We start from the raw sequence: 12,304 nt of genomic DNA on the forward strand, positions 1-12,304 counted from the left end.
AGCTGAGATCCTGGGACCTGTGACAAGAGCCAGCAGAAGGTAAGAATTCTTACCATGTCAGTCTTCTAGATCTCTGCCTGCAGGGTCTGGTGAAATGAGAATGGTGTAAGTTTCTTTCTTTCTTTTCTCTAAATTTTGATTAGTAGGAATATATTTGTGATTTAGTTTCTTAGTGACTCTGGTAAAAATTTGATTATGGGTACTCTTTTTTTCTATTGATCCTTTTCCTCCCAGACCTGGTCTTTGTTTTCTTTTGCTTTTGTGTTTTGTGTCATTGGTCATGAAGAGGAGACTCACTTGTATGAGATTTTACTCTTGTTTTGTTCTCTGTCTTGAGAACTTGGCTTTGTGACCAGTGAGAATATTTCCTCTGGTCTCCATCAGTCAGAAGGTGCACGTAGTGATGTGCATTTGGTAGCCAGTTGAATAGACTGGGATTCCGGGACATAAATTCACAAGCAGCAGCATCTTTGTCTGATCATGTAAGCTCTCAGGGGAGTTTTTCATAAGGGGAGTCGACTAAAACAAATGCACAGCCTAAAAGTTGAGAGTTATGTTTTACTTGGCGGGAGGACTCAAGCTGGAATGACAGATCGCTCTGAGGGGCTGCTCCAAAGAGGTAGGGGAGGAGCTAGAATATATAGGAGCTTTACAACAAAGACCAGGTAGTTGGAACAACAAAAGATTACTTGTTATCTAAAGAAAACCAGGCATCTCAAGTTAAAGAATTTAGCGCTTTTCTATGTATGGGAGGAAGCAAACATTTGGGCTCATTGAATTCATTCCTTTGACAAGCATCTAGCTATCTAGGGCCAGTATCCTGTCCTTTCTTATTCTGAGTCCCCTCAGGGTGCACCACTGTGAGCAGCTGCAGAGGCTGGGCTGCAGGCTTGTCTTCACTGGGGGGTGGCGGCAGCCACCGATGACTTGATGGTTTCAGCATTCTTTGTTTACTGATATGGTTTGCAGTATTTTTCATTCACAGGGGTCCCAGTCCACAGCAGTCTTTGTCATCTCCACCGTCATTGCCTTGTTCGTGCTTGAAAAGCCCATTCTAGTCACGCCTGACTAGGTGACAGGTTAGCAGAGCTGTGTCTAGAGATGTCTCATGTTCTTATGGGAAACGGAAGAGATTATTTTTGTTTGTTTTGTTCTTTGTTTCTGTTACACCCTTCTTACTGCCTATGACTACAAGGGCCTTTGTTTTCTTACGCTAACTCTGAGAGTAAACTTTCTTGGTCTGTGAGGACTGTATCTTTTGCATTCTTCTTTGGGATGTCTGTTGTATTTGTGGTTGAGCCATAAAAAGGCTTATTGGTTTGAGTAGCTATTGAGATGAATAGATCCTGCTCATCAATTTAATCCTTTGAATTAGCTATATTTAAAAGAAAAAAAAATAGAGCTCTCACCTTAGTCAATTGTCTTATTGGTACTCATGAAAGGTCATGCTGAAACGTGAATACAAAGGAGGATAATGGTCAGCCTTAGGGAATTCCTTAACAAGACAAAACAAGAATTATACTTAGAACAAAAAGTAAGGTCCACATCAAACATGATTCCCCTTCTCCCAAACTCCCTGTCCTTACCCCTCCAGATCTTTTGGATCTCTGGCCCCTGGTTTAAACCACATCCTCCATTAAAAATCTAACCCCATCCCCTCAGCAAATGCCCTTAGATCTTCAAACTTCTCCAGCCTCCCTAGAAAATCCCTTAAACATCCAGCTGCCTATTTTGATTTCCCCTTCTTTAAAAGATTTATAGAGAGCAAATCCAGCCTGATCTCCAGGCCTTGGGTTACTCATGTAAATACAAAAACTCCAGGAAATAAATTTATCAGAATCATCCAGGGTGGGTGATAGGGCTCATTTGGCTGTCCCTTACAACTAGGCTGCTTTCCAGGGTGTAATTATGTAATCTGGTTCTGCTGGCTTCAGGCTTTCCTATGAAACGTTCTTTGTGGATGTAGCCCAGACCCCCAGTGCAAATCATTCATGTCCCCTGGACAGTAGTGGATCTTCTAAATTGTAAAGCCCTTTTATCTGCACACTTTTAGGGAAGGCTACCGAATTTAGATAGGTGTTGGAAAGACCAGTGGCCACTCACAACTCTACTCACAGGGACCTAGACTGGTTGTGATGGGATGTTCTTTCCATCCACAATTATGCTATCGTTATCAGACAAGCCAGGTGCCCCCCTGGAGAACGCTCCCCTCAAAGAGGAAACAGATGGCTGGAACTTCTCCCAGACCCTCCTACAAATGACTAGAAAATGGCTTACCTGGGATTTGATATTCAGGAGCTGATAGGAGCAATAGCAGAAGCTTTGTCCCCTAAGGTAAACTGGTCTGAGGTTATACTGTGCCCTCAGAGAGAAGACCATTGGAAGGCCTTTGCTGAACACTTTGTACAGATTTTTCAAAGACATGCTTTGGTAAACCCTGAAGTTCCAGACAGTAGAAATCTTTTAATTTCTACCTTAGTAGGAAAATTTCTTCTTGAGAGTATATTCTGTACCAGAAATAGGACAAAGACTAAATACATATTTCTTACTATAAATCACAGCATTCCATTTTTTTTTCTTATTGAAGCTTATTTCCTCTTTTTCTAAGAATGAACTATAATGAGGGACATAATTAGTATCAATGCAGTGCCCCATTGTTAATCACTCACACCAACTTTAGGGTTTTGTTATATTTACAGATAAATAATACTTAATATTTTCCTTTAATTCAACTAGTTTTTGAAAGCTAAGTAAATTTATTTTAAATGGTAACTTAGGCTAAGCAATTGTTTATGCAAAATCTCTTGCTGGATATGTTTTGTATTTATATTTATGTTTTCCTATTCCACATGGTGCCTTTTTAGCCTTACACATCATCACTCAAAACTTGTTTGCCTTTCTGGAGCACCGAGAAATGAAAAAATACTTAAATATCCCCGCTAACTTGAACAAAACTGTTACTCTTTGCATTGCTGCCTATCAAGAAGATCCAGACTACTTACGGAAATGTTTGCAATCTGTGAAAAGGCTAACGTACCCTAGAATTAAAGTCACGGGAACTCAGAAGATGACCTGTACATGATGGACATCTTCAGTGAAGTCATGGGCAGGGACAAATCAGCCACTTACATCTGGAAGAACAACTTCCATGAGAAGGGACCTGGTGAGACGGAGGAGTCACATAAAGAAAGCTCACAGCATGTCACCCAGTTGGTCTTGTCCAACAAAAGTATCTGCATCATGCAGAAATGGGGTGGCAAAAGAGAAGTCATGTACACGGCCTTCAGAGCCCTGGGCCGGAGTGTGGATTATGTGCAGGTAGGTTTCCACATCTGCCAGGGCAAACGTCCATTTACATAAAGCGCCTTTTGAGTCCGTCCAGTCGTATGCTATAGTCCGTCCTGTGCCTTCTGCACACAGTACTCCTTTCAGTTCATTTGAAAACAGCATGACTGTTGAGAGCACATTCTGAAAGAGAGGGGAAAAAAAGTCTTATAAAATGGTTAAGACTATGAAAGCGCTTAACTTGTGCAGTGTTATTGGTCGGAAATCAAGACTATTTTGAATAGGAGACCCTTCCTTCCTTCTTTTCCCCTCTCTTACCTTCTCTGCCCCCTTGGACCTGCCAAGTCAAATCCAACATTATTTTCCAGACGCTTAAAATCCCCAGCCTTGCAAGAAAATAGTGTCTGTCCCAGCAGAGAAGTCTGAGAAAATCTGCAGGCCCAAAGACATGCTATAAAATATTTTTCACAGAGACTAGAGCAAATGGGTGTGCTGAAAATAAATTTGATTTTAAAGAATAGGGAATTCAAAATGTAGACACAAAGAAAAAGAATAGGAAAATAAAAATAGGGAAGAAAAGGTGAAAAAAAAAGCAGCTTCCCAGAGAAAAATCTAAGTCATGTTTATTTCACTTCCCAAACAACATTACCTCACTCCCTGCAACTGGCCTTTGAAAACATTTGTGATGGTGTTTGCTTACATGAAAATTAGACAGGCTGTGTCTCTCATTAGTTTCCTGCCTGCTCACTTTAGGGTTTCTCTTCTCCTATTTCTCACTGAGGCTTTCTTTTTTAGGATGTTAGCAGGGTCCCTGTGAGTCTTCTCATTGTAATTTTCTGCAGACACTGTGGTAGATTTTGCTCATGATAATATTGGAAAGGAAAAAATGTCTCTGGCTTCAGATATCCCCTGGACTCTCTTCCTCTTCTCTTCAAAGTGAAATTCTAGTTTTCAGAAGATCCATCTCTTTTTTAGGGGACTTTGTGGGCCCAAAGTATGCCCAGTGGGTCTCTCTGGGTAATGGGATGGGAAAGGGCACTGGCTTCAATGTCATTTGACAGAGGTTCTAATCACAGGTATTATCAGCCAGCTGACCTTGAGCAAGGCCACCTCCCAAACCTTCGTTATCTGGATAGAAGGAACCAATCTCACAAAAGGTTTGAGATAATTCTTTCAAAGAATGTATCCAAAGGGGCTCAGCAAAAGTTGTTAATGATGGTGTTGTTAATATTATTAAAAAGCTTGCTGTTTATAGTACAGTTTGTTAATAGTATTGTTACTTTTTATGTGATTGTCCAGTCCTTACTTGAAAACTATAGTACGTGTCAATGGCCACCACAGGGTTAATTTGGTTAACCTCTGGAGAGTTTTGAAGCATTTCTTCAGTTAATACCATCTGACTATGGATTTCAAAATTGTAGAATAGATAAACAAGATTATACTGTATAGCACAGGGAAATATATACAAGATCTTATGGTAGCTCACAGAGAAAAAAAGGTGGCAATGAATATACATATATATATATTCATGTATAACTGAAAAATTGTGCTTTACAGTGGAATTGACACAACATTGTAAAATGATTATAAATCCATAAAAAATGTTAAAAAAAAAAAAAACAAAACCATCTGACTATTAATCTTCCTTCTAGGGAGTTGATAGAGTTTCACCCCCAAGTTCTTCTAACTTCTAGAACTATCACATTTCAGGTAGCTTTAATTAACTCAGTTCTTTTTTACATATTTACTGATTGCAACTTCAAGCCCAGATGAGAAGATACAATGAAACATTTAAAGGAAGGGATGACTTGGAAACTTGCAGAGGATTTGAAGAATAAACCCTAACATGAGAGAACACCTGTTTTGATATTTTGCCTTTAATTCTAGTTGAAACAGTTGCTAATTTGTCATTTCTAATCAAGAGGTGACTGTGTGGGGTTTTCTTTTTTTTTTTAACCTACTCCTCCTGAATCTCATTTTCCCATCATTTTTGTCTTGAATTTTGTTTGTATTCATGACAATTTGACATTGTGCCTGTCCAGGAAAAAAAATACAAAACATGAAATGTTAGAAAAGGCTTCCCACCTCAGCCCTAAACATACTTGAGAACTTTCCTTCCTTCTGGATGAAGCCTCCAGATAGGCTGGCCCTAGCCACAGCTGTTAACTGGACCCTGAATCCTTTTTGGACTCTCAGCCCATTCCAAGCATTCAAACGAGGGGAAAAAAGAATTGGCATTCTGAAACCAGTACATTTCATACTGCCATTTCTCATCAAATCCCCAGATACTTAACCATTTCTTCCATATAGCAATGGAAATTTCTAAGGTTCAAACTAATACATTCTCATCTTCCATTCTAACTGACATAGGGTCCAAGAGTCACAGAGCAGAACCCGCTGAAAGACAAAGGTGGAGAAGATTGAGGATCTTGGCTCCTGCGTGTTGTAAGTGATTGGATGTGGAGTTCAAGTTGGTTAAGGATGGAAGGAAGCAAAGATCAGTGGTAATACACAAGAGAGACTGGGAGCTGGGGGTAGAAACTAACCATCTGCTCCTACTTGCTAACCTGGCTGGAGAACCCTGCTTAACTTTGCAAGGAGTTGGCCAAAATGATTGGCTTCCAGTTGCAGCTGGGGCCTTTATAGTATCGTAAGTTTAAGGGCACATTGAACTAGGAACGGGGAAATCTGAATCTAGATTCAACTCTAGGTTTACGTTGGTGTTTAAGGGCCATCATTATGGGATTTCCTGATTCCCTCATTTAGAATGAGAATTCCAATCATTTGGAACAAGTACGTTTCATGGCTTAAGACTTGGAGGTGACAACATTTGGTTTCTCACTTTTCCAGCTGGCTTGTCACCTCTGCTTTACACCTTCTGTACACTTCACTCATGAATAAGCCTTCCTAGAAAGGAAAGGAGAAAAACCAAAGGACTCCTTTTTTTTTTTTAACTTTAATATTTTGAAAAGATGCGAGGTCGACTGATGATAAGAATCATTGTATAACAATTGGGTAATTCATTCTACCAAATAAGGCATATGTCTTCCTAATCTCATCCAAGAAGAGTAATAAAGAAGTGCCAAATTGCTTCGGTGTCCAGAAGTGGAGGCTTTCCATTGGCTAGATTTGAGATTTTATACCATAAACTAAATACTATAAGAGAGGATCATCCTCCCCATTCCCCATCTCTCTCCTAAAAGAAAAGTTATCTTTTTGGTTCTTTTGAGGACAGATTTTTTTTTTTCTGGAATTATTTTCCTCATTAATTTCTAAGGATGTTTTTACCTCTAAAATTCTTAGGTTTTATGATTTTGTATCTGCCACTCCCATGATTTCCCATTTCATATTTGCCACTTAATCCAAAGGTGCTAAATTTAGTTTTATGCTTACATGTAAATCCCATTTATTCAGAATCCAAATAAATAGAAAAGAAGGTTTTTTTAAAATGAAAATAGCATGTAACATTAAGTCCGAGAAGTTCATTTGATATAATTAATGACCATACGCTATGAGTCTTGATTGACATTTTGGTTACATGAGAAAGTTTAAATTGTGTGCAATATTGTATTTTTGTAAAAGTTATTTTTTTGTCCCAATTCTTTGGTTTCCCCATCTCCTGCATGCAAATATTCCCACACAAATTACCAATTATACATACTCTTTTTTCATCAAACAATGCAGTTCTCAGGTTCTATGTTAAACAAATAAAATTGTGTCATATACATTTATGTACTTCCCAAACCAAAAGTTATGTTCCTGTTTTAAGTAGCATCACATTCAGCAGGCTCAAAGTCAATGAAGAGATGCTGACTCAAGATACAACAAACACTTTCGTAAGTTTTGATGGGTTCCCCCTTTGCTGTAGATAAACTTTCACACATTGTAACCCGAGGATAAAATTCAGGCCATAAATGAACCATAATCAGCTGTAAACTGCTCTCTAAACTATTTATTTTCCTTAGTAGATAGCCCAATCTAAGGATTTTTACATTGCCTTCTCAAAAACAGAGTAAATTTGGTTGGGCATTGAACCAGGCATTATTTATTTATTTATTTTTTTGCTCTTAATATTTATTTTTTTTAACATTTTTTATTGATTTATAATCATTTTACAATGTTGTGTCAAATTCCAGTGTTCAGCACAATTTTTCAGTCATACATGGACATATACACACTCATTGTCACATTTTTTTCTCTGTGAACTACCATAACATTTTGTGTATATTTCCCTGTGCTATACTGTGTAATCTTGTTTATCTATTCTACAATTTTGAAATCCCAGTCTATCCCTTCCCACCCTCTGCCCCCCTGGCAACCACAAGTCTGTATTCTCTGTCTATGAGTCTATTTCTGTCCTGTATTTACGCTTTGTTTTTGTTTGTTTGTTTGTTTTTGTTTTTGTTTTTTTAGATTCCACATATGAGCGATCTCATATGGTATTTTTCTTTCTCTTTCTGGCTTACTTCACTTAGAATGACATTCTCCAGGAGCATCCATGTTGCTGCAAATGGCATTATGTTGTCAGTTTTTATGGCTAAGTAGTATTCCATTGTATAAATATACCACATCTTCTTTATCCAGTCGCCTGTTGATAGACATTTAGGCGGTTATTTTTGCTCTCTGAGCGAGTCATAGTTTATTTATGGTAATGATAAGAAGAATTCCTTTCCTCACTGGATTAGTGTCCTTAGTTTGTGCCTCTGTTTTGATTTATCATTTCTCAATATATATGTTTTCTTTTATTAAGCATTTATTATATGCTCGCTCTTGTAAGTGTTACACATATTTTATCCAAGTAATTCTCCATTACAATAACCTTATGAGGTGAATATGATTATCCATATTTTTCACCTGAGAGATGGAGACTCAGAAAGGTGAGATAAGGAGTCTAAGGTTAAGGAGCCAGTCCAAGGGTATATAACTCATAAAGGGTAGATGGGGGCTCAGATCTGTCTTATTCCAAGGCTTTGCATAGCTTTTTCTTTCCCTTTCAGTAGTATGTTTACTCTGGTCCAATACAGTTAGGAATTCAGGGGGCGGGCACCATATTGTGTTCACTGGTAACTAACTATTTGTGATCTTTTTTGTTGTTGTTCTGGCTGACCCCTTTCCACTAGAGAAATGTCCCAGGGGAAGGAGGAGAAAAGAAGACTTTCCATTTATTTTGTGGTTAAGTTGTGGCAGGAAAAGTAGGTAGTGGGGTCGTGACCAAGAGCAAATTTCAAACATGGTAGAAAGAAATAGTCTCACTGGGTCCAGGTCAGGATGAAGGGTCAAGGTTAAGAAAGGGTTGCACCTCACAAACAGGCAGAGGATGAAGGCAGTGGCAACAGAAGGTCTTGATTCATTTTCAACCTGTTTCCTCCTTGAAGGCAACAAGAATAATTAAGGTTTCCTCTTGCCGTGTAGCTCTCAGTGCCCTTTGAGGTGGTTTGGGGCAGACAGAGGTGGGGAATCCACCAGTCAGTCTGAAAGGAAATATGTTAAAAAAAAAAAAAAAAAAGGTGAAACATAGATACTTGGCATTTTAGACTTGGGTCTTAGAATTTGAAAGGCATTTGGTAAAATATGTAACAATATTTCTACAGGAGATTTTTACTTAAGTTGTTGTTGGGTAGATTAACTTTAAGATCAGTGAGATGAGTTGGAATGGACTTACAGTCTAACAGTTTACATAATAGACTTATAGAAGTCTATCTAACTTCTACAGGTAGTTCCCAACACATTTGAATTTATTCGTTGTGATAAGATATTTTTATAGATAATCAACCCCTTGTTCCTTTTAGTGATTCTACTGAGTCATTTTTCCTGGTAATGATTGTTATGATCTTTTAGATGTGGGTTTACTTAGCAAGAATAAAAAGATTAAAGGTGATTACCCAAGACTAGCAGCACACTTCTCTATGGTGCTTTGTAACTTATGAAGTACTTTCGCATGCAGTGTCTCACTCTGGTATCATGATGGTGCTAAATGATTTGTTCACGGTCATACAAGTAGTAAGGCACGGAACTCAAGACTTAATGAACGTTTCTTGATGTATTCTTCTAATAGACAAATATTGGCTAAAGAAAACAGTGTAGTTTATCAGTCATCTTTCACGTTTCTTATGCAATTACTGTTCTTCATAACACACGGAGGTAAAAGGCAACTTTAAAATCCCTAGTAGAATTAACCTGGGACTTAATGTGTTTTATCTCAACTTGTGTTGGTGTTTGTTTTTTTTTTTTTAATTTTACCAAAGAGAAACCTCCCCCTACATCCAATTATTTTAGGCCCAAGATTGGCAAACTTTGCTTGTAAAAGGCCTGTAGAAAATATTTGCAGGCCATAAGTTCTGTGTTGCAGCTATTCAACTTTGCTGTTTTAGTTTAAAAGCATCCATAGATAATATGAAAATGAATGTAAATGTCTGGACTCCAGTAAAACTGTATTTTCAGACACTGAAATTTGCATTTTGTATAATTTCCTTGTGTCATAAAATATTCTTTGTAGGATTTTCAACTATTTAAAAAGATAAAAACCTTTTTAGCGCACAGGCTGTATCAGAACAGGTGGCAGGCTGAACTTGGCCTGTAGACCTTAGTTTGCCCACTCCTGTTTCAGATAGGAAGGGAAAAAAGGACACTAACTCTTGGCTAGAACAGTGAAGGAGGAGGAGCAGGGGTCTTATACATCTTAGTTGCTGATTCTGTGGTTAAGACTAAGGTGGCTGCTTCCTCCCAATTATATCTTCTTGTCTTGACATTTTTCCATTCATTTTAGTCAAAATTTGGTGACTTTGCTTCCTTTGCACATCTCCTAGTGAGAAGCCCTATGACTAGCGATCATTCAGTTTAAACAAATTACAGTGATACATTCAGTGTGTGGACAGAGAGACGTGTTGATTTGTTCTCTAGTTGTTTCCGGTGTGCAAGTCACGTGCTGTGGTTTTTTCCCAGTGTGAGGTTAAGCTCTGTGTGAACTGGTGTCTTTCTCCCACAGCTTCTAGCCCTGAGCCAAATAGCCAACTTTCGTGAAATTACACACTTGTCATTAATTGGTGAGGAGACAGCTAGAAATCCTGTTTCTACTAGACTGCTTTTAAGAAGGGCTGAAGTTACACTCTTTACTCACTAATAAATCAATCCTATTATGTCCGGGAACATACATGCTTTCACGGACTGTCATAGATGGTGGCTTTCTAGTTGGCACTGAGTCACCAAATAACATCCAGGACTGAACTGCTTTAAAACTCTTTAATCCCACTATAACAAACCCCTCCCAGGAGATTTCTGAGGGCTTTCCCGCCTGACAGTTAAACTCACCATGTGAACAATGTCTCTCAGAGAACTTCTGGCACTGTGCTGTTGGAAACTGGGAGGGGCAGGGCCAATTTAAATATGCACAAGTTTGGTTCAAGTTTAGTCGTTTCAAAGAGGCAGTTCCCTTGGCTTGCTTATGCTCACAAGCAGGCAGAGTTACTTGAACATTAATTCTAGATGGCCCCTTTCCTGTTGTTTTTAGTCTTATTTTAGCTTTCCGCTTTTGCCTTTTGCAGCTTAAGTCAATAGAAGTGGGTGTGGCCATAAACTCTCAGGACGCAGGGAGGTTGAAAGGTGGGTTGAATGTCTGCCTTTACTTTTTACTACCTTAGTTACTGGCCTCCCCGTCTTGTGCCACATGAAAAACAGGGACAGGCAGGACAAGGGAGAGGCAAAATGTCGCCACTGGAGGAATTTGTTTAGGTTTCTGAGGCCTGGAACCCTTGGGTGTACACTGAAGTATTAGTAAAATCCTATTTTCTACAATGAAAAACTTATGTCTATGTTCTATCTAAATTTTTTCCCCTAAATATGTGAGACCATGCTGGACCAAAATAGAATGCCAAGAAAATAATAAATGGGTTTTATCTAGAAAGTAAATTTATTTTGTTTCTAAATCAGAAAAAATAAAATAAGAAATTCAGAAGTTACCCTAAAATTGCTATAATTAATTAAATCCAGAGAGGTGAAAAGTTCACTTTTTATAACTGGATACCGCGTAATTCCTTAGCAAAGTATGTGAGAGGGTCACGCTATATCTGTAGAAATTCCCCTTGACTGTGAAAGTCTATACTTCTACAAATTGTTTTCTTAGTTTTTTTTTTTTCAAAACTGGTATATCAAATTTCTACTATTTTTGCAAAGTAGTGGTAGAAGTATAAAAAATTATTACTTTTGATATAAATAATTAAACTAAATCTTGATTAAATTCATGCAGGACTGCCAGACTTGTTGGCAAAATAATAGGAATTGCAGATAGCACTCACATCTGCCAATCATCATTTAATGTTTGGATGGGGATGTGAAACTGGTTCATTACATGTCAACTGTCATCAGTTTATACTTATTGCATTCCCAAAAAGAGTAATGTTAGAAAACAAAATTCAACTAAGTAAATTTGAAGATCTAATTTTCTTTATTTAATGATTCATGCATCAGAGCATCCCATCTTAGTAGATAGGAGCCCCAAAAAGCTGTACAGAATGGAAGATTTTCTAGGTAGAAAGGGGTGGGAAAAGGGAGTTTCTAGCAAGAAGTGAATTTTTTTAGGCAAGGTCACCTTCCTTTAGGAGAAAAAGGACTGACCCAACAGGTCCCAAAGAAAGGAGATTGCAAACTGATTCCAAACAAATGGGTAACTTCAGACTAAACTGCCAGCTGCTCCCAACATGAAATCTGGGGGCAGAATCAAGGGCTAAGATTATCCAATCAAAAGGGGACCTATCATCTGAACCAAGAGCTAGGGGCTTGGGTTCTGGGTGGAACCATCTGCTAGTTCAAGGTGACCTGCTCCAGACTGGAAATCGAATCTGATCAAGAGCTTGATGTAAAGAGAGCTCAGAATTGAGAGGAACTTACCTGTAGCCCTGAAAAATGGTGAAAAAGACAGAGAACTCAAAGGGTCAGGGGTACCACACCTGCATTTCTTGTCCAAGAAGCTGTCACAAGTTCACTTTGGATCCCGTCACAGCCAACAATTTGTTAAAGAAAAAAA

At 38.4% G+C, this 12,304-nt stretch overlaps 1 protein-coding gene across 1 annotated transcript in view; it reads left to right on the forward strand.

Moving 5' to 3' along the window:
* The first annotated feature begins 2,268 nt into the window (after positions 1 to 2,268).
* The window catches only part of LOC116659727 (hyaluronan synthase 2-like), an 11,982-nt gene continuing 1,946 nt past the window's right edge, over positions 2,269 to 12,304 (forward strand). The window contains 3 exon segments of the mRNA XM_032467552.1: positions 2,269 to 2,452; positions 2,784 to 3,050; positions 3,053 to 3,318. Coding sequence (XP_032323443.1) covers positions 2,269 to 2,452; positions 2,784 to 3,050; positions 3,053 to 3,318 — 717 coding nt within the window.

Source organism: Camelus ferus, chromosome 25 (genome assembly GCF_009834535.1).
Source record: "Camelus ferus isolate YT-003-E chromosome 25, BCGSAC_Cfer_1.0, whole genome shotgun sequence".
In the NCBI taxonomy this organism is placed as follows: Eukaryota; Metazoa; Chordata; class Mammalia; order Artiodactyla; family Camelidae; genus Camelus; species Camelus ferus.